We start from the raw sequence: 25946 nt of genomic DNA, 5'->3' as shown, positions 1-25946 counted from the left end.
TAGAGGCCAAAAAGGGCTAGGTGATTTTTTGACGTATGTATAAACCTTTATAGACAAATTTACTTGTTACCTATATTGGTAAAGATAACTACCTGATCGTCAAGGTGTGCGTAAGCTGATTCACATACCATCGTTATTAAAATAAAATAATCTATTTTCTTTCGGCTTGTTCATGCCTTAAATGATAAATTATTGATTTTAAAAGTAATTGTGACGACAGAGAACACTCACACCACAATAAAAACATAAAGAATTGGTGTTTTATTTACAAGTCACAAATGCAAATGGAGATCGAGTCAACCCCATCCTACTCGACATTGATTCATGGTTGAAAGGGATATGCAGTCTCTTAATGTACTTAATTGATGATTATCCGTACAATAATTACTCTTAATTTTCTCGTTAATAAATCGGATTCAGATAAATTTTGTATGAGCTATAATCCATTGGCCTATGTGATCTCAGCACTGGAACAGTTGAATCAAAGTCAAAACATAACATGATAGGCAAGATTCTCATTTTCTTGTACGTCATATTCTTGTTTGTAAATGGACCTTATGCCTTTTGTAGAGGTGGCATTTGAGCTCAAACTCATTTAACCCGCTCAATCCATTCAAGATTGGGTCGATAAGTGATTCGCCCCATCTCAATCCATAAAATTGGGTTGATTTTTAAGCCAAATTGATCTAGGAATAACTTTGCTAAATTATATTAAAAAGTAATTTTCTTTCATATGTTATATATGACCATAACAAAAGGAAAAAAATCTTATTTGATAATTAAACAATTAATAAGAAAACATACACATTATATAAAGCTTGGTAAGAGTTGGGACCCAAATTTTTTCCTATCTTTACCCAGCCCATATCAACCCAAATAACTTTTGGGCGGCCATTGAGTGCTTATTTATTGACTCAATCCATTTTAATCGCCCAAAATCCGCCAAACTCACCTAATTTTTACTTTCCTCCCCTGAGAAATGAAGTATAAAAGAAAACTCTCATAAGAGCAATAGATAGGAAGACGAAAATAAAATTAAAGGCTAGGCGATTTTCTTCCTATCTAACTAAACTTTGGTGGCCCGAGCTATTTGGTACTTGTACTGATAAAACATAGCAGATACCAATGAAATAATCTTTTTACAGATTAGTTTTAGCGGTAGCACTTTCACTAACAGAATTTAAAAAGTAAAATAAAAAAGCACACAAAAAGGCAAGGGAATTCATCACCAAAGTACCAGATAAAAAGAAATTAACCTTATATACACAGTATAATTTATAGGAAAGGAGGTTAATCCCTCCTACTCCTAAACCCGCCCTGATATATATGTGTAAGCTAGCCCGACATCACCATTGAGCAATATATAGAAGGAAATATTAAAACTCCACAGAATGTGAATGAAGAATTACAGATCCCAATTATAGGGATTGAATATACATCTCAACAGCATAGTATATACTGAAATATATGAAAGAATTACTTAGACCAACAAAAAAAGAAAAAAAAAAGATCCTTCAAATGTTAAACAGTATAATTAAAATGCTAGCAATTAGCATTAGTGCCATAGAGGATTTACTACCTTTTGTAGAATTGCTCTTTTGCTCCTCAGGTTTATTTCCTTCAGGAGGAGTGATATTATCACAATTTAAACCTTTTTTGTCTTCCTTACACATATTGGCAAAAAGACCAGGTGGATATTTCCCATAAAGATTAATGTAATTAAACATAATTGTTGCACAACCATTTTGCACATCATTTATTTCATCCATATGGTTGCAGGCTAATTGCTTGAATGCATTGCAACATAGAGTTTCATTGTAGTGAGGTCCTTTGCATTGGCTTGTTACAATGGTGTAATTCTCCTTCTCAAAATCAACAGGACAATCTTTTAGGAAAAGAAAAATTAAAAAATAGAAGTTAGAACACTAGTTTAAATTGGTAGTTAAGCAAATTATAAAAGAATAAAAAAACAAACAGAAACTGATTTTGAGTTGGACAGGTTGAGTTATGACCTACAATCTATGATTTAGCCCAAATTGGCATGTCCGTTTTTGTGACGACCCGACCAGTCGTCTCATGAGTTACCGCTCCGTTTCCCCCATTTCTGCTTCTTTATGCTTCGTTATCCGTGTTTTATGTGGTCGAGTTGATTGGTTTGCGTTTGGAGTGAATTTGGTAAGAAATGAGACACTTAGTCTCTTCTAAGAAGGCTTAAGTTAGAAAAGTCAACCGGATGTTGACCTGTATGTTAGAGGGCTCGGATGTGAGTTCCGATGGTTCGGTTAGCTTCGGGAGGTGATTTGTGGCTTAGGAGTGTGGTCGGAATTGGTTTTAGAGGTCCGGTGTAGAATTAGGCTTGAATTGGCGAAGTTAGTATTTTGGCGAATTCCGGTTGTTAGGTGAGATTTAGATCCGAGGGTCGGAATGGAATTCCGAGAGTTGCTGTAGCTTCGTTATGTGATTTGGGATGTGCGTGCAAAATTGCAGGTCATTTGGATGTGGTTTGGTTGGGTCTTTGATCAAAAGCGTGTTTCGAAAGTTTTTAGAAAACTTAGGCTTGAATTCGATGTGAAATGATGGATTTGGTGTTGTTTGAGGTGTTTTGATGATTGGAACAAGTTTGAATGAGGTTTTAGGATGTGTTGCTACTTTTGGTTGAGGTCCCGGGGGCCTCGGGGTGATTTCGGATGGCTAACTAGAAAAATTTGACTTGAGTGATTGCAGATTTCTGCTGCTTCTGGTGTTTTCGCACCTGCGGTTTGGGGACCGCAGGTGCGGTATCGCAGATGCGTGGTTTAGTCGCAGAAGCGGAAAGGCTGAGGGAGGCCTGGAACCGCAGATGCAGAAAAGGGACCGCACCTGCGGAGCCGCAGATGCGGCGAGTGGACCGCAGATGCGGTTGGGTCCGTTAAGTGAAATTTCCGTAGATGCGGAGAGATGACCGCAGAAGCGGAACCGCAGAAGCGGGTGCTGGACCGCAAATGCGGTTATGACTGGGCAGAAGGTATATATAGTTCTTCTTCGCGATTTTTGAAGGGTTTATTCATTTTTAACTTCGGACATAGAGTTTTTGGGCGATTTTGAAGAGAGCTTTCAAGGGTACTTCGATAAGGTAAGGATTTTGGACCTAAAACACACTTCTATGGTAATATTTCACGGATTGGGACAGAAATTTAAGGAATTTATGGACTAAAAATGAGGGTTTAGGGCTTGAGTTTAAGAGAGTTTAAATTGGGAATTTGAGGGGTCAATCGGACTCCGATTCTTGTGATTTTTATATGTATGAACTCGTGGGAGGACGAGGAATCTGATAATGTGAAAGTTTATGAGTTTCGAGAAGTGGGCCCGGGGCTCGGGTTTTGCTAATTTCGGGATTTTTGATATTTTTTGATTGTTTTCGCTTGGGCTTTGTTCCCTTAGCATATTGTGACGTATTCGTTCTGGTTTTGGTTAGATTCGACGTGCGTGGAGGCCGATTCGAGGGGCAAAGGCATCGCGAGCTAGAGATTTAGCCGGTTCGAGGTGAGTAATGATTGTAAATGATGTCCTGAGGGTTTGAAACCCCGGATTTGCACATCGTAGTGCTATACTGAGGTGAGACACGCGCTTGATGATGAGCGCGAGGTCGTTTACTATTGGGGATTGTGACTTGGTCCGTCCCGAGTGATGATTTTACCGCATATTTGACTGAAACTTATTTGTTATCATCATGATTTGGGCTGATTGTCATATTTGGGCTTCGTGCCAACTATTTGAACCTTCCTGGGATTTTGTCACTGTTTTCCTCACTGTATTGATTTATTACTTGAACTCAGTCCTACTGCTTTTCACTGTTTTACAACTCAGGCACTTTTATTCAGTTTCGAGACTTAAATGATATTTCTAAATGTTGTTTTGGGCTGAGGACTACTGTTTACTAATGCCCAAGGGGCTTGTGATGATTTTTTTTTCCCGGACTGAGTACGGCCGAGGGCCATATGTGAGGATATACTGAGTGATATGAGGCCGACGGCTTGAGATAAATTTATACGCCACGAGGTGGCTTGAGTGATGTGAGGCCGAGTGCCGAGAGATGATGCCACGAGGTGGCTTGATATAGCGCTTAGGCTGTAAGGGGCCCCTCCGGAGTCTGTACACCCCCAGTGAGCGCGGGTACCCATTTGATCTGAGAGTGAGCCCGAGGGGCTGATACTGTTCTGAGTGATTGATACTGTGCCCAAGGGGCGGATTTCTATTTGTTATTTACTTGTCAAATTATCTGTTTTACTTGTTAACAAGGGAATTTACTTGATTACTTCATTGATTTACTGTTTAAAGTGATTTTACTGCTTCTCTATAGATTATTTTGTGCTTTCGCGTGTTTTCTTACTTTCAGTCATTATTTATATTTATTACTCACTGGGTCGGAATACTCACATTACTCCCGGCACCGTGTGTACAGATTCAGGCATAGCAGGTCCCGCTCCCGAGTGTTGACTCGTCCCAGCTCAGGAGGATCTTCGAGGAAACTTTAGGTAGCTGCTGGCGTTCGCAGCCTGAAGCTTCTCTCTATCTATATCTTTACTTTCCACTCTAGTATTGAGACTCTGTAGTTACATTTGAGAGATTTGTTATCTTAAACGCTCGTGACTTGTGACATCCCGGTTTGGGCTGTGTCGGGATGGTTTCCCCTTATTGTTATCTATGTTTCCGCGAATTTATTACTATTTAATCATACTTTAAACTGTTTACGATCATTAGTTGTGTTAAAAGGTGTATTGTGTTGGTCTGGCTGGCCTTGTCTTCACGAGAGGCGCCATCACGACCGGATTCGAGGTTGGGGTCGTGACAGTTTTGATTAAAGCAAACATTAAATTTGTTGGGCTAAAACAGCCAAAAAATAATCTTAACATGGTTGCTATTGCCCACTTTGGGCCAAACTCGCATGCTTTTTCCAAGGTCTCACACCATTAAGAGATCCATACATAGACTCTCAATCTTTTTAGCTACCGATGTGGGACTTTGTTTGCACACTCAACAATTTCCCCCTCGAACTAAGTTCCACGAGGCTCATTACCATGATCCACGGGTCAATTTTCGAGATTCACAGTGTGTCACTCACATTGTACTCTGATACTAATTATTTGGCTAAACCAATCCAAAGATACTCTTACCATTTTGTAATATTATACGCTTTGGGCCAAGCCCGTACGATTTACCCCCAAAGGCATCATACCCAGAGGAGGAGTCAGGATTTCAAGTTTATGGGTTCGGAGATTCTAATTGTTTTCAGTTACTGGGTTCTAAATTAATAATTTATATATATTCAATGAATTTTTTAAGAAAAATACATGGTTCGAACCAAAGCTACAGGGTTCGGCCGAACCTGCACGGGACATTCTAGCTCCGCCCCTGATCATACCATTAAGATATCCCTACACCTTATGTATAGACACTCAATCCTTTCAGCTACTAATGTGGGGCTTTGTTCGTACCCCAACAAAATTGTTATGATTCAACTCCTTAATTGATTAGATCTTTTTTAACCTGTCCTAATATAGCACAACACACCCTTTTGACTAAATTTCAAGCTTGTGTTTTAAAGTAAACTACTGATTTAACGTAACTGGTAAACATTTTGTCGTAAAGAAGCTTTATTCATGCAAAAGGTACGTTATTTTTAAGAAAAAGTTGCCAAAGAATATAAGCCTAAATTACATCAATTCTTGAAATTAATTGCATTCTCAATATTTAAAAGTTTACTGAAGAAAGAGAATAAAATAATAGGAGGGGTTAAGGAATACTAACTTCCTTGTTGCTGAAGAAGGGCACGTCCCGTTTGCACACGAGCTTCAAGCACGTCATCTGCTCCAATACAAAGGGAATTTTAAACAAAAAAATAATATCAATTCTTTTTTGTTAATATTGCAATTTGAATATAAAAACAAGAACATAAAAATAAAAATAAAAATAAAAATGGAGGAATTACTTTTGATGTAGAATGGGGAAGGGGAAGCCAAGCCAACGAGAAGGAAGAAGAGAAACAAGAAGAAGCATTTTTTGAACCCCATCAGGTTCTCTTCTTCTTTTCTATAGATTAAATCCTATTAATATCTTTATTTTTTCCAGTAAATACGATGACAAATCTCTTTGAAATTTTCACAATTTTGTTTTTTGTTTAGAGAGAGAAATGTTTGATTAAGGAACGGAAGCTAATGAAGAGAAAAGAGAGAGACTCGGAGAAAGAAAGGCAGAAAATTGATATGAGGAAGATTTAATTTGTTTGATCTGATTTCAATCCATTGATTTGTTTAGATTTATTGATTAATTTCTCTAGTTGGAGAGGTCTCTCCAAAAATAATTTTCTGTCGAATATTTATTTGAAACATGTAACTCCGGCATCCTTATTTTACTATTTTAATAATTCTATCTCTTTCGTACCATCAAAAGTTGTGGTGGGATGAATAAAACTTATTCACCATTGAAAAAATTATGATAGGGAACGCTTCCCCTTTAATAGGTTCTAAATAGCACAAAATTGAATTAGTAGAGGTACTAATACGAACATCGAACACCGGGTAAAAAATTAAGAAGAAAACTATCTCTTTCATTGAAAAAGCGGAGGAGTTATTTTATAGTTTTTTTTTGGTTAACTATATATATATATATATATATATATATATATATATATATATATATATATAACATTCACAAAATTACATCAATATAGGGGATAAGGTCCCCTGTTGATTGTTATCAGTGTCTACCGAAGTTGCCATATTACAAACATTTACTTTTCTTTCAAAAACAGTTCCTGAGATATCTGCCCACATTGCTCGTTTAGCAACACCGGAGAACTGCCAAAAACTGGTCTTGACAAAAACTTCCTTCCTAGCTCCTTCCTTTGCGAGGAGGTCCGCCACTTGGTTCTGCTCCCTGTAGCTACGTCCTATGACTGGGTTCCCCAACTGCTCCATCAGATACCTGCATTCAGAAATTGTGGGGTTGTGAGTTAAGTTGCCATTTTTTAACATTTCCAACACCATTTTAGAGTCGGTGTCAATCACCAGAGGTGCCAAGCCTTGGTCTAGGGCTATTTTTAGCCCCGACCATAGGGCTTGGAGCTCTACCCTAAGACTATCAGTGTTTGGGAGACCCCTCATGAAGCCTAAGATCCAGTCTCCCCTGTTGTTTCTAAATACCCCCCCCCCTCCCGGTACCCCCTTTCCCTGTGTTAAGGCATGCAGCCCCATCAGTGTTCAGCTTGTAAAAGCCTATATTTGGTGGGCGCCATTGTAGGTATAAGGTGGTTGTTGTCGGAGCAGTCCATGAAGTGGCTACTACATGGTGGTATTCAACAGCCTTAGCTATTGTTTGGTGAGCATTAATGCGGTTCTTCCTCTTTTCAAAGACATTAGAGTTCCTGGTTACCCAGATTTCCCAGAGGCAGAAGGGTAACAGTTGTTTCCATTTGATGCAAGCATTATAGTCCACATTTTGGAGCCTATGCCATGTGTCTTCCCAGTTGTGTAGCAAATGCTGCCAGAATTATTTTGCATTCGCACATTGAAAGAAGATGTGGTTTATGTCTTATATTGCATGATCACAGAAGGAGCAACTAGGGATAATTCTCAGGCCAATGTGGTGTAAGTGATTTCCTATAGGCAGTATGTTTTGTTGCATGAGCCATATGAAGAACTTGATCTTATTAGGGGTGTTTAGTTTCCAAATCCAGTTGAAGTGGTCTTCATTAGAATTGTCATCATGCATAAGTGCATCAAGATAAGAGTAAACTGATTTGGTACTAAACGTGCCATTAGGGTTAAGGTTCTAGATTAGTTTGTCCTCAGCTGAAGTGGAGGTGCGGATGAAGGTGTTTTGTATTATTAGGGTGGTATCAAGCGGGATTGGGTAGGGAATGTAGCTGAAATCCCAAACCCCATTGGAAAACACCTCATTAATCCTGGTGTTCATGTCATTATGGTGCCATGGACCATTGAGGATAGTATCCAGAGGTTGCATTTTGGGCATCCATGGGTCAGTGAGAAATATAACCCTATTCCCTTTGTGAACCTCCCATCTAGTGCAATTAGTACAAATCTTCCATCCCTCGTGGATATTTTTCCAGGTTCTAGTTTTAGGCTTAACCCTACTCCCTCCTCCATTGCAGTGCTTGCCCATGAGCACTCTAGACCAGATGGAGGTAGTGTTGTTGTAGAGTCTCTTAGCAAGACTGGTGTGGCATGTTTTGTTCTTTAGGTGGGAGTGCTGGAGACCCATCCCTCTCTTGTTCTTTGATTTGGTGATAGTGGCCCACTTGACCATGTGTAACTTTCTTTTCATAGGGGTAGTACCCCAAATGAAATTCTTATAGATTTTGTCAATTTGGTTGGTTATTCGGGAGGGTAGCTGGATGTATTGCATGACATGGTTTGGGATGCTACTAAGGCATGCCTTAGCCAGAGTGGTTCGACCAACCATGTTTAGGAATTTTATTTTCCATCCTGTCATTCTACTATTAAGGTTATCTATGATGAACTGGAAGTCTCTGTTCTGAAGCCTTTTAGTGAAGATGGGGTACCCAAGGTATTTCCCAAAGTCTTTTGCACCTTTGATACCTAGAATGACACTGCATGTTGTGGCACACTCTGCTTGAAAATTAAAGGAAAAGATCACTTTGGATTTCTAGAGGTTGAATTTCTACCCAGATGCAGCATTGAAGCTGCCCAGAATGGCTAAGATTGACTCACAGTTACTTTTATTGGCTCTAGAAAACATAGTGAGGTCATCAGCAAAGAATAGGTAGGGGATTCTAGGCGCTCCCCTCCTAATACTGATAGGACACCAATCCTTCTCAGATACAGCATTGTCAATATCCCTGGATAGCCTTTCCATGCATACGATGAACAGGTAGGGCGACATAGGATCCCCCTGCCTAATGCCTCTACTGGGTATGAAGTACTCAGTCTGAGTACCATTGACTAGGATGGAGATGGAGCTTGTAGTGAGACAGGACATGATAAAGGTGGTAAGCTTAATGGGGAAGTTGAAGCAGAGAAGGGATTCTCTGATGAAAGACCATTCTATCCTGTCGAAAGCCTTCTCTAAGTCTACTTTCAGGATCATGTTGGCATTCTTGCCTTTCATGTTTTCGAAGTGGGTAATGTACTCTTGGACCACAACGACATTGTCACCAGCTCTTCTATTGGCTAGAAAGCTGGCTTAGGTAGAGCCAATGATGTTTTAGAGCATTGATTTGATTCTATTGACAATGATCTTAGTGATCAGCTTATACAGAGTGTTGCACAGACCAATTGGTTTGAAGTTTTTCAACATGGTGGCATTCGGGCATTTAGGGATGAGGCAGATATTGGTTTGGTTTATTTCAGGAGGGACCAAACTTGTGGCAAAGACAGTGTTGCAGAATTAGATAACACTGTTGGAGACTATGTGCCAGTACTTCTGATAGAAGAAGGGGTGGAGGCCATCAGGCCCAGGTACCTTCATGGCCTTGAAGGAGAACATGGCACACTTGATCTCAGGGAGCCTAAGGGTGGAGTCAATGGTGTCTTGCTCCCTGGTATTCAGTATATTAGTACTATCAGTGATGTGAATCCTGTTCAGCACTGAGCTGTGATGTTTAGTGGTATAGATTTTAGTGAAGTAGTTGAGGATTGTGCCTTTAATGTCCTGGGAATTCTGAATGTTGTTCCCCACGTCATCCTTGAGGGACATGATCTTGTTCCTCCTTCTTCTGTTAAGAGTGGATTTATGGAAGAATTTGGTGTTAGCGTCACCCTCACTCAACCAACTAATTCTGGATTTAAGCTTCCAGAAGTCTTCCTCACTCTGTAGAATGGCAGAGAAGTCATGTTGGATCTTGGCTTCCAGCTTCTGAAGGAAGGTGCTAAATGGGTAGGCATTGGACTTCTGAATACCAGAAAGTCTGGCAAGGATATGCCTTTTCCTATGGAAGATGTTGCCAAAGACATGTTTGTTCCAGTCAGTTACTCTGTTGGTAAAAACAGAGGTAGCTTCCACAATATTAGTCCTAGCATTAAAAATGTCCTCCGCAAGAGGGAGGAAATTCAAACTTGAAGGGTTTGTTTGCCCTGTTGTGATTCTGGTGGGAAAGGATTAAAAGAAGAGGACAGTGATCTGAGTGAGTCCTAGAAAGGCGTGTAACAATAGATGCAGGGAATTCCTCAATCCAAGCATCAGTTGCAAAACACCTATCGAGTCTTTCTAGGATTAGGTCTTGCTTATTGGAGTATCTCTTATTAGACCAAGTATATTTAGAGCCTTTAAACCCTAGGTCCACTAATTTGCAACTGTTTAAGCATTCCCAAAACCTATTGCTTCTATTAGTGTTCAAGCTATTCCGCCCAAACTTATCCCTGGCTTTTAGGAGTTCATTGAAATATCCTCCAACAAGCCAACTATCCCCATACACAAAAGCCAGATCCTCTAATGTATTCCGGAGCATATTTCTATTATTGACACAATTACTAGCATATATTGCAGAAAAAGCCCTTTAGTGGAGGAGGAGATTACCTTGACCATGACATGCACTCCCTGTGGATTAGTAGCTACTTCCTCTAGCTTAAGCAGATCATCCTTCCACATTAGAACTATCCCCCCAGATTGCCCAACAGCAGGGGATTGGAATTGGGCATCAAACTTGAGCTCAACAGTTAGGTGCTTGTGGTCTGCCATCCTAGTCTCCAGCAAGACCAGCATGGCAGGGTTATGGAGCTTCACTATAGATGAGCAGTGCCTATGGAACTCCCCACTGTTCATCCCCCTAGCATTCCATATTATGAAGTTCATTAAGAGGGGGCTTTCGGGTTGGAGCTTTTCTTTTGATTCCCTTCCCCTTGCCCATTGGGGTTGGGTTCATGGTGCCCACCAGAGGGACCAGAGACACAACTCAGTTTTTGAGTTTGGAAATGAGGGTATCCAGAGATCGAGTTTGCAGATTATGAGTTTTTTGGGGGCACAGAGCAATAAGCATTTCTCCTGACTGCTCTTTGAACTCTATCTCCAGGGGTTCCTACATGAGGAAGGCCTTTGCCTTTGGCATCCCTAATTTTTCTAGCATGTTCTCCAGGTCCACATTGGACTCTTGGAGATAGTCCAATGCCATGGTGGTGCCCCTGCTCAGAAGATCGATGGGAGAGAGTGGTTGTGATGGTGGTGGCTAAGGGATTTGGACTATTGTTGGCCAGAGTTGGAATGATGAAGATGGGAGTGTAGCCTCCAGATTCATAAGTGGGAAGAAGGGCATTGTCTGGCAAAGTTGGCCCATGAGTGCGTTGAGTTCCTTCATGGAGAGGGGTTGTTGCTGCCTCATGTACTGGGCTTGGAGTAGAGTGGACATCCATAACTGGTGTCCAAAGTTTTCCAGACCTGGTAGAGAAACTATGTGGCTAGTCGAGCTAAGTACCTGGATTTTTGGATGGTTATCTCCATTGGGACCAACCTAGCCATCATTTGGAGGTTCTGGGTATGTCCTTGGAGCACCATCTTCAACCAGGACTCCGGCATGAGTTCTGGAGGCACTGGGTTGGTAGAGATGGTTAACGGGGTTGTGGTCTGTGTTTGGGAAGAAGGGTTGTTGTTGTTGTTGTTTTCCATCAGAGAGAATAGAGTGATTGGGGCTTGTGGTGTGACTAGGGGTGAATGAAGTAGTGGAGGGGGGAGATGCATTATAGTCCATCTCCTCTTTGGGTTTCGTGTGAGATGATTTGCCTTCTGCAAATAATCGTGAGGGATTGACAGGGGGTGTCACCTCAAAGATAGAATTGGTTCTTAGGTTTGTAACAGGTAATTGATTACTTTCACTGGAAGAGGCAACGTCGGGGGAGAGAAGAGAGCATGTAGTGCATTGAGCAGGTGCAGGTGTGTTAGAGTGACCTTTTGAGAGTGAGTGGTCCAAATTAGGATGGGATTGTGTTGATACTGGATCCTTTTCCAAAGAAGAGATACTCTTTAAATGTGTCAGAATACCCGATTTGGGAGGGATATTGTCATTTGGGATCCCATATTCGTATACTGGACTTGGATTTTTGGGAATAGAGATATTCCCTAAAGTGACATCTTTGAGTTTAAGACTGCCTTGTGCAGATGCCTTTTCAGCCCAGTCCACTTTGCATGTGGGGCTTCACTTATTTTGATAAGGCCCCCTTGTGATGATGAGCCTTTATCGGAGTTGGGCCTAAAAGACATAGAGTCTTGCTGGATCTCTATGGCCCAACCCATAGGGCCTCAATTTCCCCCTAAATTTAGATGTTCGTTAGTTTTAGGGTTGTCGCCGCCACTAGTGGTGGCTTTAAGGCCGAGAAACGTACGTGTAACTTTACTGTACCGCCTTACCTGGATCGTGGGATGCTCCGGTGATGCTCTGACTGGCTTTGGAAAGTGGTTTCCTCTGTGGGTTCCTTTTTTGTTTTGCCTGAATGGAACCGTTTGCCATAAAGAGTCTTCGGCGTGAGTTGTGCCTGTAGTTGCGGGTGTAGGATTTGGATTAGTTGGGTTGTTGGCTTTGTTGATTTTGGGCGTGAATGGACAACGGCAAAGTGTGTGTCCATTCCTCCCACACCCTTTGCAGAGAATCCCTTCCCCTTCATATAGGATAGGTTGGCTGTGGGTTTCGATGATGACTGCGGTGGTGACTGTAGTGTCTAATGGAACTTGGACACATATCCTAACGTATCTCCCTCTAAGGGTGGAGGAGGTACTTGTATCTATCTTCAGCAGTTTGCCCACCCTATTACCCACTTGCTCGAGAATCATTCTGTCATAGAACTCTGTTGGGAGTTGTGGGAGTCTGATCCAAATTGCTGTAATAGCGAGTTTGGATTCAGCTGGGTGTCAAAGTTTGGTTCCCAGTTTCGTATAGATAGGAAGTGGCCTGTGACAAGCCAAGGTACCTCAATGAGGACTTTGTTCATGCTAGCCTCTAGGTTGAATTTGAAGATGAAGAAATCATAACCTAGGTCGATTAGCGTTAAGGGTTCAATAGGCTTCCAAAGATGTGCGAGCTTTGCTCGCAGAAGCTGGTGGGGGATTTTCTTCCCAAATAGTTTTACTATTAGGAAGTATCTCCTTAGAAGATATAGTCTGTTATTATCTTCTTTTGACAAAGGGATGGGGATATTCCCCGCATTTAGTTCGAACAGGGGAGGGAAGTGTGTTAGATCATATGAAGTGGTGGACATCAAATTCCTTTCCAGTAGGATCTCTTTGAAAGAATATTTTTGAGGGTGTCTTCCTCCATCTCAAATTGGGAGGCGCTTGTAGGGGGATCCGGTGATTCAGGTGGTATTTGGAGGATGGGTCCTCCGCCAGGGGTGGGAATATGGCCACGTCGGTGGTATTTGGTTAGAGAGTGGAGAGAGAATAGTTTTCTCTCTCTAGAATATTATTGTGGCATTTTAGTTTATTTTATAGTTACTATTACTGCTAGTTTTCAAGAGGACCATTGGAGTAATTGTAAAATTATCTCCATGTGACCTATAGGTCACGGGTTCAAGCCATGGAAGTAGCCACTAATGCTTGTATTCGGGTAGGCTGTGTACATCACACCCTTTGGTACGACTCTTTTCCGGTGCGGGATACTTTGTGCGCCGGACTACCTTTATTTATTACTACTTGTTTCCTATATAGTGTACCATAGATTTTCAAATACATAGTATTAATTTAATGAGTAAGTCATTTTGGTTAATCTGTCTCCCTTTTAGGTTCTTTATCAGTGTGGTGTGTGAATTAGTGATTAGTATTTTATGGTATACATCAATTTTGCTCTTCCTTTAATACATAATTAAGTTGGATACAGGATACGTTATAGCTACATTTCTTTTTAATTTTCTTATTACTTATGTTTTAAAGATAAAACGAAAACCATAACTGTTAGACTATTTATCGTCCAAAGCTTTTGAAAATAGTCTGATCTCATGACGTGATGCATGTTTATCGGTAGTAAATAGCAAAAGAGGTGATACTACAGAAGGCTACATTTTACCAGCATTGAAATATAAGTTTTGCCAGATTTTTTTTATATATTTCGTGAGAACTAAATTAAATTTTGTTAAGACAATAACAGCTACATATTGTTCCACAAAGTAAGTATATATATATATATATATATATATATATATATATATATATATATATATATATATATATATATATATATAAAACTGAACAGATCATTCTCGAGAATTAGTAAAAAATCTTTAGATGTAAATAAGGCATAAACTCTCGATCAAGCTTCAACTCTAGAGAATTAGTAATTATTTGAACTGCTATCACAATTAGAGTTTGGACAATTAAAGCATATAAAGAAAGGCAGAAATTTAATGTGGTTCGATCAAAATGACCTACATCCACAAGCGGAGAGAAGTAATTTCACTATAACAACCGGTACTCAAAAGAGAGTACAAATTAGAGATGAAACTCTAATTATCCCAAAATATATCCCAAGAGAATAACCTCGCAATAATCACTCACAAAGAAGAGGTTCACTCAAAGTGTTTCCCAACACTAACTCTATGGAATATAATAAAACTCTCTATTACAAGAATACTCAAAATGAGTTTCTAATCAAAATATGAGATGAATCAAATGAAGTAAGATGGCTTATATTTATAGGGCAAAGTTCTTGATCCCCAGGCCCCAAGTAAAGAAAAAAGAATAAAAGAAAATACTTTTATTCTTTGGCTCCAAACTAAAATTTTTTGACTCCAAATTTGAATACTTTGGCTTCAAAATCAGCCATGAACAAATCTAGGCCATGTCTTACCATAGGCGTTCTTTGATATTATGAACTTAAGCAGAGAAAATATTAATATCTCAACTTTTCTGGCAATGTCTGGTATGTTATTTTCACAAAGATATAAAGGTTTCATGTATATATAATTAAGCATTTTGCATATTTTTCTTTCTTTTCACAGAATGCATCCAGTTTCCTTCTTTTTTTCCCCTAGAACTAAAGAGGTTAGGACCAGCGCCATCAGAGAGAAAATTCAAATGAAAAAAAATATTGGCCTTTATACATTACTCGCATAGAAAATATATTTATTTATCTCTTCTCCTTTTTTTGGTAAAGTAGGAACATTGAGTCAGAGCATGAGGTTTCCAATATGCCACGACCTAATCCTCCCTCTATGAGATGTCGAGAAGGCACTTGAGGAAATAACCAAAATGAAAGCAAAACCTTAACAACTAACAACAACAGATATTTAAATAACTGGTAAAAATGCTGCTCGGCATGTACAAAAAGCCAACTCAAGAATATACACAGAATTTCCCCAAGACCCGGAACATGTACCTTGAAGTCTCTAGAGCAGCAGCAAGTACCCAACTAATAGCGGAGTTAGTAGGAGGTACCTGGATCTGCACACGAAACATGTGCAGAAGAGCAGCATGAGTACACCACAACGGTACCCAGTAAGTGCCAGGCCTAACCTCGATCGAGTAGTGACGAAGTCAGGTCAGGGCCCTACTGGTATATATAAATTAAATAAGACATAATAAAACATATCGCAGTGTAATAAGAGACTGAAATTTAACAGAGAGGAAATCACAGAAGAATAACAGTACAGTACACAAGGGTAAAACAACAGGGGATCTCGCGAGATACCGTCTCGTAGTCCCAAAAGTAAATATGAAGGGAGATCTCCCGAGATACCGTCCCATAGTCCCAAAGTAAATATGCAGGGGGTCTCCCGGGATACCGTCCCGTAGTCCCAAAGTAAATACGCAGCTCAAAACAATAGAAATAATAGGTACATCAAGAAAATCCTACAGTTTAGACTAAGTGCACGTCAAGGAAGAACAGGAAAAATCCACTAAGCATGCTGCACAGAGTTCAGATAAGCATTTAAGACAAGTAGACATGCGATTTTAGGCTAAACGGGGTAACTACACATGCTAGTATAACTCAATTAAGATGAAACAGGTTATTACTCGGTAAAAATCGGGTTTTACAACAAATAACCCGTGTGCACACTCGTCACCTCACGTACACGACGATCACATATCACATCAGTACCAAATCATAAGGGGAGTTCCCCCACACAAGGTTAGGCAAGCCACTTACCTCGAACCAAGCTCAATCAATTGGTAACAATGCCTTTTCCACGATTATCCGACTCCGAATGGTCCAAATCTAGGCAAAAGCAATTACATACCATAGATATAACTATAAGAAACTAATATAATTAATGAAATCAAAGTTTAAGTAAGAAATTAGAAAATTGCCCCAAAAAGTCGGCCCGGGCCCACATCTCAAAATCGGGTAAAAGTCACAAAATATGAACACCCATTTGTCACGCCCCTTTTTCTCGCGAAATAGGGTTCGACACGTGACAACTCTTTTAAGGAAGGTGTTAAAAGAGAGAGTCTCCACCTAACGGGTTTGAGGTGCGTTAGGGCACCTATTTTATAAATAACTCCGGTTTAACCAGTTTGCGTCACCAAAGATTGAGTAAGGGATCAAATCACCTCGAAGAGAAGGTGTTAGGCAGTCTTCGAGGTCCACAACTGTGGGTCCCAGCTGAACTCAAATTATATGAATTAGTCAGACAAACAAAGAGAAAGAAAGCAAGAAGTTTGGGAAAATTCATTATTAAAAGATTTTGAATAAATACAAATAATTGATTTGAAGACAAGATGAGGGGTCCTAGGTTTTTTAGCCTAAAGGATCACCCCGTGCAACACAGATAATACTTCGTAACTCCCTCGAGATGGGGTGTTACTCGTATTATTCAGCGGGCACAGGCTATCATCTCCTGCTACCCGATTACTATCTTTAAGTTTTTACCTAAGCACACTAGTTGATTCTAAACCGTGCCTTTTGTGTGCACTACCCGTCCCATGCCTATGGCCTAGGAGGCTTTGGACCTTTGTTTTAGGTGGTTCTAGACTTTACCTAGGTTGCTCAAAAATAACAAATCTAAGCGACATTCAAAACATGTAGGACTACACATAAGGGGCAACGAATGGCTCAAGTTAGCCTCCACATGTAGACAACAAACGCACGCTAACAGGTTTGTAATGAGGCAGTTTCAGAATTAAGAATCTTAAGCCCTATAGACATGATTTCTACGTGACAAAGCATCAAAGCGTACAAGCATTTTCAAATGCCAGGCGCTGTTTATCTCTAAATGACTATACGATTTGCATGCTGATTTGAAATTGTAGATTTCCTGTATTTTATCCCACAGACGTTGCGTTTAAGTGATTTACGCTCTAGGTGATAGTGAAATCTATTAGGAGAAACTCAGAATTACTCATACTTTCTGACACTGGCCTAAGTGAAATAATAAACAAAGTTGAGAGGTGCAGTATTAACAATTACTAAGGTGGATGATAGTCTCCTATAGACAGGATCTCTACAATTAAGACTTGGGACCTATTTTATTGTTATACTTGGTCCTATAGGCATGATTTCTAACGTATATTACTTAGAGCCTTTTTATCACTATACTTAACCCTATAGACATGCTTTCTAGGTGAACAATGCAAGATAAATAGCAAATGAAGTGATCAAAATCCTATAGGCATGATTGCTAGTGAATATGCTGAGGCGAATGGAAAGATATTCATAGACATTTGTTCCTATAGGCAGGTTTTCTAACAACACATAGCAGTAAGAACAATTGCACCATTTGAATTCATGTTTGCTAACATGCAGTGTATATGTGTATGCTTCCCCTAATGATATGATTTCTACAGTGCACATATAGATCAAAAGGCACATATAGCAAGTGAAGCAATGAGTTCTATAGGCATATTATCTACCCCTTTTTATGCAAATATTAAGAATCTACCCATTCCCCATTTTTACTAACACCCAGTTGTTCATTATAAAATTATTATAGGCCCAATAATAAAGTAGTTACAAACGTAGTAAAAATAGTGGCAATAAGCCTACAACAAGCTCAAATAAATACCCAGCATTGTCTGGGCCTTCAGGAGCATGCCTAGATTTTCAACAAAAGTCAGGTTCGTCAACACAACCCAGAATCCATAGAAGAGCTCGAAGCCAAATCACACAATCATATTGCCAAGCATTGAATTACTTAAGCCAAACAACTTACATGTTTATGGGACAGTAAGAAGAAGGAACTGGGATAATTCAGGTTCTAACGTTAGAGGAGATAATTAAGGACCCAAACCCTAGTGTGTCAGAGTTCACAAGGGCCTCAAAAGGACCCTGAGCAGTGCTCACACTAGGGAGGTCAGTAGTAAGAGCCTTGGTGGCCTTGGCTTTCAGCCGGCCAAGAATGATAGGTTCAGAATAACATAGGTAACAAATGAGAGAGAGTGGACGATGGTTAAGGGACGGAAGTTGAGAAAATACACTCATAGTTTAAAGCAGACATAGCAAAGTTGAGAACACAGAGCAACTTGAGAACACAGAGCAACTAAGCAAAAATGTTACAAGACTTAGAAGCAGGTTCAGCAAGACCCAGAAGCAGGTTCAACACTTAGCAAAATAACATATAGGCAGTCACATATTGAAAGAATAAAGGGAGAGACAAGTTTGCAAAGATTATCATACATAGGTGCATAATACTAGACAATTTTGAAACCTAAAAGGTCCAAATTATGCTAAGTATGCAGCCATGTTAACTTGCATCATGAAGCAGAAAAGTGTCAAATATGTATGGAAACACAAACTAAGGTGGCTATTCTGAAGGTTTCAAACAGTTACCAAGGATATAAGACTAAGTAAAACAGGGATATGCCGTGACACACACTATCAGGGAAGCAGATCATAGTTGATAGAAATGGTCTTGTCACAGATTAGAACACATTACATATGCCAGGCTATCATTACAAAGATTCAGAATAGAGTGAGAAAGTAAACCATGTCAAACAGCAAACATAGGCATTCAGGTATTGACCTGTAGACTAATTAACTAAAGAAGGTCCAATTTATTCGGATGAAGCACATTCAAATAACAGAATTGACAACTTTTAGGTAAAACTAAATACTAAAGAAGTTCAAACAAGTGCGAAACTGGCAAGGTCTCACACAGAAGTAGCCTAGAACACATTGGCTAAACGGACTTAAGAGAGTCCAAATTATTCAAATTAGGCATAAGCATGTCTCAGAATAGCAACATTAAGTGAAATTAAATGCCAAAGAGACTTAAACGAGTGTAAAGTTAACAGAGTTGCCCACAAAAGGTAGCCCAGAAACACATAAAGTCATGCATTTCAGAAGTGAGAATATATGCAAATTACAGGCACGTGAGAACGAAATTGCAAAGACAAGTGTCTTACCAGCTAAACGGACAGTAAGAAAGAACAAAAATTCCACAAGAACCCAGAATCTTAATGCGTCAAAGTTCCCAATAGCTTCAAAGGAACCCCGGGCAATACTCGCACCAAGAAAAGGTTAAATAATAGGATCCCAGTGGCATTGGCTTCCAGCCGGCTAAGAAATAAAGCACATAAACTGTTTTAAAGGGGAACGGGGAGGGGTTTATATAGTTGCAGAAATTGAGCAAGTGAACAAGGAAATTTGTAAAATCAAACATAAATAAGGAAGTATTAACATGCAGAATCAATAAAAATCGAATTTAGGGAAAAAAATAGGTAAACCCTAGTTGACAGAAATCGAAAATTAACTAGAGATCCTGGCTAATCGAACCCATATAGCCTTGATATAAACATATATGGACGAAGGCAGATGTACCTTGAAGTCTCCGGAGCAGCAGCAAGTTCGCAACTAATAGCGGGGCTGGTAGGAGGTACCTGGATCTGCACACGAAACATGTGCAGAAGAGTAGCATGAGTACACCACAACGGTACCCAGTAAGTGCCAAGCCTAACCTCGGCCGAGTAGTGACAAGGTTAGGTCAGGACCCTACTGGTATATATAAATTAATAAAGACAGAATAAACAAATCGTAGTGTAATAAGAGACTGAAATTTAACAGAGAGGAAATCACAAAAGAATAACAGTACAACACATAAGGGTAAAACAGTAGGGGATCTCGCGAGATACCGTCTCGTGTCCCAAAAGTAAATATGCAGGGGGATATCCCAGGATACCGTTCCGTAGTCCCGAAGTAAATATACAGGGGGATCTCCCGGGATACCGTCCCGTAGTCCCAAAGTAAATATGAAGGGGTATCTCCCGGAATACCATCCCGTAGTCCCAAAGTAAATACGCAGCTCAAAACAATGGAAATAACAGGTACAACAAAAAAATTCTACAGTTTAGACTAAGTACACGTCAAGGAAGTACAGGAAAAATCCACGAAGCATACCGCACAGAGTTCAGATAAGCATTTAAGACAAGTAGACGTGCGATTGTAGGCTAAACAGGGTAAATACACATGCTAGTATAATTCAATTAAGATGCAACAGGTTGTTACTCAGTAAAAATCGGGTTTTACAACAAATAACCCATGTACGCACTCGTCACCGCATGTTCACGGTGATCACATATCACATCAGTACCAAATCCTAAGGGAGTTCCCCCACACAAGGTTAGGCAAGCCACTTACCTCGAATCAAGCTCAATCACTCGGTAACAATGCCTTTTCCACGATTATCCAACTCTGAATGGCCCAAATCTAGCCAAAAGCAATTACATACCATAAATATAACTATAAGAAACTAATTTATTAATGATATCAAAGCTTAAGCAAGAAATTAGAAAATCGCCCCAAAAAGTCGACCCGGCCCACGTCTCAGAATCGGGTAAAAGTCACAAAATATGAACACCCATTCGCTCAAAACAAAATTATCCAAATCTAATGTTAAAATCCCAATCAAAACTCAAAAATTTAGTTGAAGGACTTCTCCCATTTTTCCCAAAGTTTTCAACCCAAATTCGAAATTAAAAGATGGAATTAATGATAGATTAGTGGGATATAACCAAAAACAAGTGTAGAATCATTACCCAATCGATGTCTTTGAAAAATCCCTCAAAATCTTGTCCAAATCCGAGCTCTCTATCTCAAGTTTTGATAATAATGGCCAAACCGTCGATTTTGAAATGTTTAATACTGCCCAAGCATTCCTTCTTCGCGAACGCGGAAGAACCCTCACGTTCGCGAAGTACAAATTCGCTTCAGCCTTAAATAGTCATCGCGAACGTGAAGCTTGCTCAGCTTGACCCTACGCATATACGGGACCAACATCGCGAACGCGTAGGCAAAGAGGCCTGGAGACTCAGTTGACCACTTCCTCTATGCGAACGCGGGACCTCCATCGCAAACGCGTAAACCAACTACCTCAGTGCTTCGCGAACGTGGGACCTCTATCTTGAACGCGAAGCAAAAAATCCCATCTACCTCCAGTTCCACTTCGCGAGCGCGGGACTCCCCTCGCGAACGCGAAGAAGGAAACTAGAACTGGAGAATATCAGAAAATCTGCAATTTTTCACAAGTCCAAAATGATCCGTTAACCACCCGAAATCAACCCGAGGCCCCCAGGACCTCAACCAAACATGCCTATAAGTTATAAAACACCATACAAACTTAGTCGAGCCCTCAAAACACATCAAACAACAACAAAAACACGAATCACCCTCCAATCCAAACTTAATGAACTTTGAAACTTCAAACTTCTACAACCGATGCCGAAACCTATCAAATCACGTCTGATTGACCTCAAATTTTGCACACAAGTAGTATTCAACATTACGGACCTGCTCCAACTTTTAGAATCGGAATCTGATCCTGATATAAAAAATTCCACTTTCGATCAAACTTCCCAAAAAATTCAACTTTCGCCATTTCACGCCTAATTCAGCTACAGACCTCCAAAACACAATCCGGTTGCGCTCCTAAGCCCAAAATAACCCGACGGAACTAACAGAACTGAAGAAACTCCATTCCGGAGTCATCTTCACACAATTCCAACTACGGTCAAAATACTAAGACTTAAGCTTCTATTTTAGGGACTAAGTGTCCCAAATCACTCCGAAACCACAAAAAAACCTCTCGGAAAGTCACATGAGCAGAAAAAGATACGGGGAAAACAGTAAATAGGGGATCGAGTCTATTACTCTAAAAACGACCGGCCTGGTCACTACATCCTCCCCCTCTTAAAACAATTGTTTGTCCTCGAACGAGCATAGAGACATACCTGAAGTGGTGAAAAGATGAGGATAAAGGCTGCGCATATCATGCTCGGTCCCCCAAGTCGCCTTCTCGACCGACTAACCCCTCCACTAAACCTTCACTGAAGCAATGTTCTTTGACTTCAGCTTTTGAACCTCCCTGTCCAAAATAGCCACCAGCTCCTCAACATAAGATAGATCATTGTCCAACTGGACTGAGCTGAAATCCAACACATGATACGGATCACCGTGATACTTCTGGAGCATAGAAATACCAGATGAACTCCTGCTAGACTGGGAGGCAAGGTAATCTCATAAGCAACCTCTCCAACCATGAATGCAACATCGCGAACCTTCCGATTCGCATAACTCTTCTGTCTGGACTGGGCTATGCGAAGTCGATCCGGAATCACTTTTACCTTCTCGAAAGCATCCTGAACCAAGTCTGTACGCAATAACCTTGCCTCACCCGGCTTGAACCAACCCATTGGAGACCGACACCGTCTACCATATAATGCCTCATACGCTGCCATCTGAATGCTCGACCGATAACTTTTGTTGTAGGCAAACTCCGCAAGTGGCAGAACTGATCCCACGAACCTCCAAACTCCATCGCACACGCACGGAGCATATCCTCTAGTATCTGAATAGTGCGCTCGAACTGTCCGTCCGTCTGAGGGTGAAATGTTATGCTCAACTCAACCCGAGCACCTAAATCATGTTGTATGGCCCTCTAGAACCGGGATGTAAACTACGTACCGCAGTCAGAGACGATAGATACCGGCACGCCATGGATCCTGACAATCTCACGTATATAAACTCGAGCTAGCTGCTCGGAAGAATAAGTAGTCATCACAGGAATAAAATGAGCTGACTTGGTCAGCCTGTCCACAATCAACCAAACTGCATCAAACTTCCGATGAGTCCGTGGAAGCCCAAAAACAAAATCCATAGTGATCCGCTCCCATTTTCACTTCGGACTCTCTAACTTCTGAAGCAACCCACCTGGCCGTTGATACTCCTACTAACTTGCTGGCAATTTAGACACCGGCTACATATTCCACTATGTCCTTCTTTATTCTCCTCCACCAATAATGTTGCTTCAAGTCCTGATACATCTTCGCGGCACCCAGATGAATGGAGTACCGCGAACTGTGAGCCTCCTAGAGAATCAAATCATGCAATCCATCTACATTGGGCACACATAGCCTACCCTGCATCCTCAATGCACCATCGTCCCCAATAGTGACCTCCTTAGCATCACCGTGCTGAACCGTATCCCTAAGGACGAGCAGATGGGGGTCATCATATTGACGCTCCCTGATACGATCATAAAGAGAAGACTGGGAGACCACACAAGACAAAACTCGACTCGGCTTAGAAATATCCAATCGAACAAACTTGTTGGCCAAGGCCTGAACATCCAATGCCATTGGCCTCTCTACTACTGGTAAATATGCTAAGCTCCCCAAACTCTTTGCCCTGTGACTCAAGGCATCGGCCACCATATGGGTCTTCCTGGGATGGTATATAATAGTGATATCATATTCCTTAAGCAGCTCTAACCACCTCCGCTGGTGCAAGTTAAGATCCTTCCGCTTGAACAGATGTTGCAAACTCCAGTGATCATTGTAGATCTCATAAGGGACACCGTACAAATAGTGCCTCCAAATCTTCAAGGCATGAACAATAGCTGCTAACTCAAGGTCGTGGACATGATAGTTCTTTTCATGCACCTTTAGATGTCTGGACGCGTAGGCAATAACTCTACAGTCCTGCATCAACACCGCGCCGAGACCAACCCGTGACACATCGCAATATACAGTATAAGACCCCGAACCTGAAGGCAATGACAATATTAGGGCTGTAGTCAAAGCTGTCTTGAGCTTTTGAAATCTCTCCTCACACTCCTTTGCCCACCTAAACGGAGCACCCTTCTGGGTCAGCCTGGTCATAGGTGCTACAATAGATGTGAAACCCTCTACAAATCTACGGTAATACCCCGCCAAACCAAGAAAACTCTGGATTTCCGTAGCTGAGGACGGTCTAGGCCAACTCTGCACTGCTTCCTCCTTCTTCGGATCGACCTTAATCTCTTCACTCGACACTACGTGACCCAAAAATGCAAGTGAATCTAACCAGAACTCACACTTTGAGAACTTTGCATATAATTTCTTTTTTCTCAAGGTCCGAAGCACAGTCCTCAGGTGCTGCTACTCCGGGAGTACACCAGAATGTTGTCAATAAACAAAATGACGAAAGAGTCAAGATAGGGCCGAAATACACTGTGCATCAGATGCATAAATGTTGCTGGGGCTTTGGTCAGCCCAAATGACATCACAAGGAACTCGCAGTGACCATACCGAGTCCTGAAAGCTGTCTTCGGGATATCTAGCTCCCTAATCTTCAACTGATGATAACCTGAACGTAAGTCAATCTTGGAAAACACTCTGGCACCCTGCAACCGATCAAATAAGTCATCAATACGAGGCAATGGATACCCATTCTTCACTGTAACTTTGTTCAACTGGAGATAATAAATGCACATACGCATAGAACCATCCTTTTTTTTCACAAACAAGACCGGAGCACCCCAAGGTGACACACTGGGTCGAATGAAGCCCTTATCAAGCAATTCCTGTAACTGTTCCTTCAACCCCTTCAACTCAGGAGGAGCCATACGATATAGAGGAACAGGGATGGGCTGAGTTCCCGACAATAAATCAATATCGAAATCGATATCCATGTCGGGCAGCATGCCCGGAAGATCAGCTGGAAATACATCTAGGAAATCCCTCACTATTGGGACTGACTCAACTGTATGGGTATCAATACTGACATCTATCATATAAGCTAGAAACACGTCACACCCCTTCTCAACCATCGTTGAGCTTTAAGAAATGAAATAACTCTGCTGGAAGTATAATCTAAAGTACATCTCCACTCTAACCGCCGTAAGACTGGCATAGCCAGCGTGACGGTCTTGGGCGTGACAATAAAAAATACCATAATGGGGCGACAACTAGTCCATGCCCAAGATAATATCAAAATCTACCATACTGAGCAATAAAAAAATCGGCTCTGGTCGCAAAACCACTAATAACAACCAAACATGACCGATACACACGGTCAACAACAATAGAATCTCCCACGGGTGTAGACACATAAACAGGAGAACTAATAGAATCATGGGATACGCCCAAATACGGAGCAAAATAAGATGACACATAGGAAAAAGTGGAGCCTGGATCAAATAAAACTGATACATCTCTTTGACAGACCGGAAAAATGCCTGTAATGACAGAGTCGGAAGCAACTGCCTCAGTACGAGCAGGAAGAGCATAATATCTGGCATGGCCTCCCCCTCTAGGGTGACCTCTACCTCCCCGACCTCCACCTCGAGCTGGCTGAGTAGGTGGAGTGGTAGCTGGTGCTATAATCATAGCTAGAGGATACGGTGATGCACGTGGTGCCTGAGAAGTTTGTGGAGGTGCAACCCTCCTAAGTCTGGGGCAATCCCTGACCATAAGTGTCGCTACACTCAAAACAAGCTCTCGGAGGGCGTGACTGGTATGGCTGGCTCGGGCCTGGTCTGCTGGACTGCCCGCTGAAAGCACCCCGTGTAGGAGGCACACTAGATACTGGAGGTGCATAATATGACTCCTGGGGCCTAGGAGTAGCCGGAATACCACTGGCGGCAGGAAGTGCTGATTGAATAGGGCGACTCACATGGCCCCTATGTTGGCCCAAGAACAAGTGAAGTTTTGAAGAATGACAAATGAACTCAGTCATGGACCAGGTCCATCATGTGAAGCACAATGTTTGTCAACCTATACATGTGAGATGCACATGAAGGAGATAAGTCTCACTGATCAAG

General features: G+C 41.1%; 1 protein-coding gene across 1 annotated transcript; it reads right to left on the bottom strand.

The window, feature by feature from the left end:
* Nucleotides 1–1234: 1234 nt before the first annotated feature.
* LOC109241338 (GPI-anchored protein LLG1-like) lies at nt 1235–6304 on the bottom strand. Its single transcript, XM_019408072.1, has 3 exons — nt 5969–6304; nt 5788–5844; nt 1235–1885 (listed from the first exon to the last, which is right to left on the bottom strand). Exons 1-3 carry the CDS (start codon nt 6048–6050, stop codon nt 1515–1517), a joined length of 510 nt encoding a protein of 169 aa, XP_019263617.1. The 5' UTR covers nt 6051–6304; the 3' UTR covers nt 1235–1514.
* Nucleotides 6305–25946: the final 19642 nt, after the last annotated feature.

This window comes from Nicotiana attenuata, unplaced genomic scaffold (genome assembly GCF_001879085.1).
Source record: "Nicotiana attenuata strain UT unplaced genomic scaffold, NIATTr2, whole genome shotgun sequence".
NCBI lineage: Eukaryota > Viridiplantae > Streptophyta > Magnoliopsida > Solanales > Solanaceae > Nicotiana > Nicotiana attenuata.
The sequence above is the reverse complement of the archived record's forward strand: the minus strand, read 5'-3'. Positions and strand labels throughout refer to the sequence as shown.

Bases quoted from the DNA above. Each gene is read 5' to 3' on its own strand.
- LOC109241338 (XM_019408072.1), bottom strand. From the start codon at position 6,050: ATGGGGTTCAAAAAATGCTTCTTCTTGTTTCTCTTCTTCCTTCTCGTT. The intron at 5,845-5,968 runs GTAATTCCTCCA...GTATTGGAGCAG, and splicing joins TTCCCCATTCTACATCAAAA to ATGACGTGCTTGAAGCTCGT. The intron at 1,886-5,787 runs GTTAGTATTCCT...TTTTCCTAAAAG, and splicing joins CCTTCTTCAGCAACAAGGAA to ATTGTCCTGTTGATTTTGAG.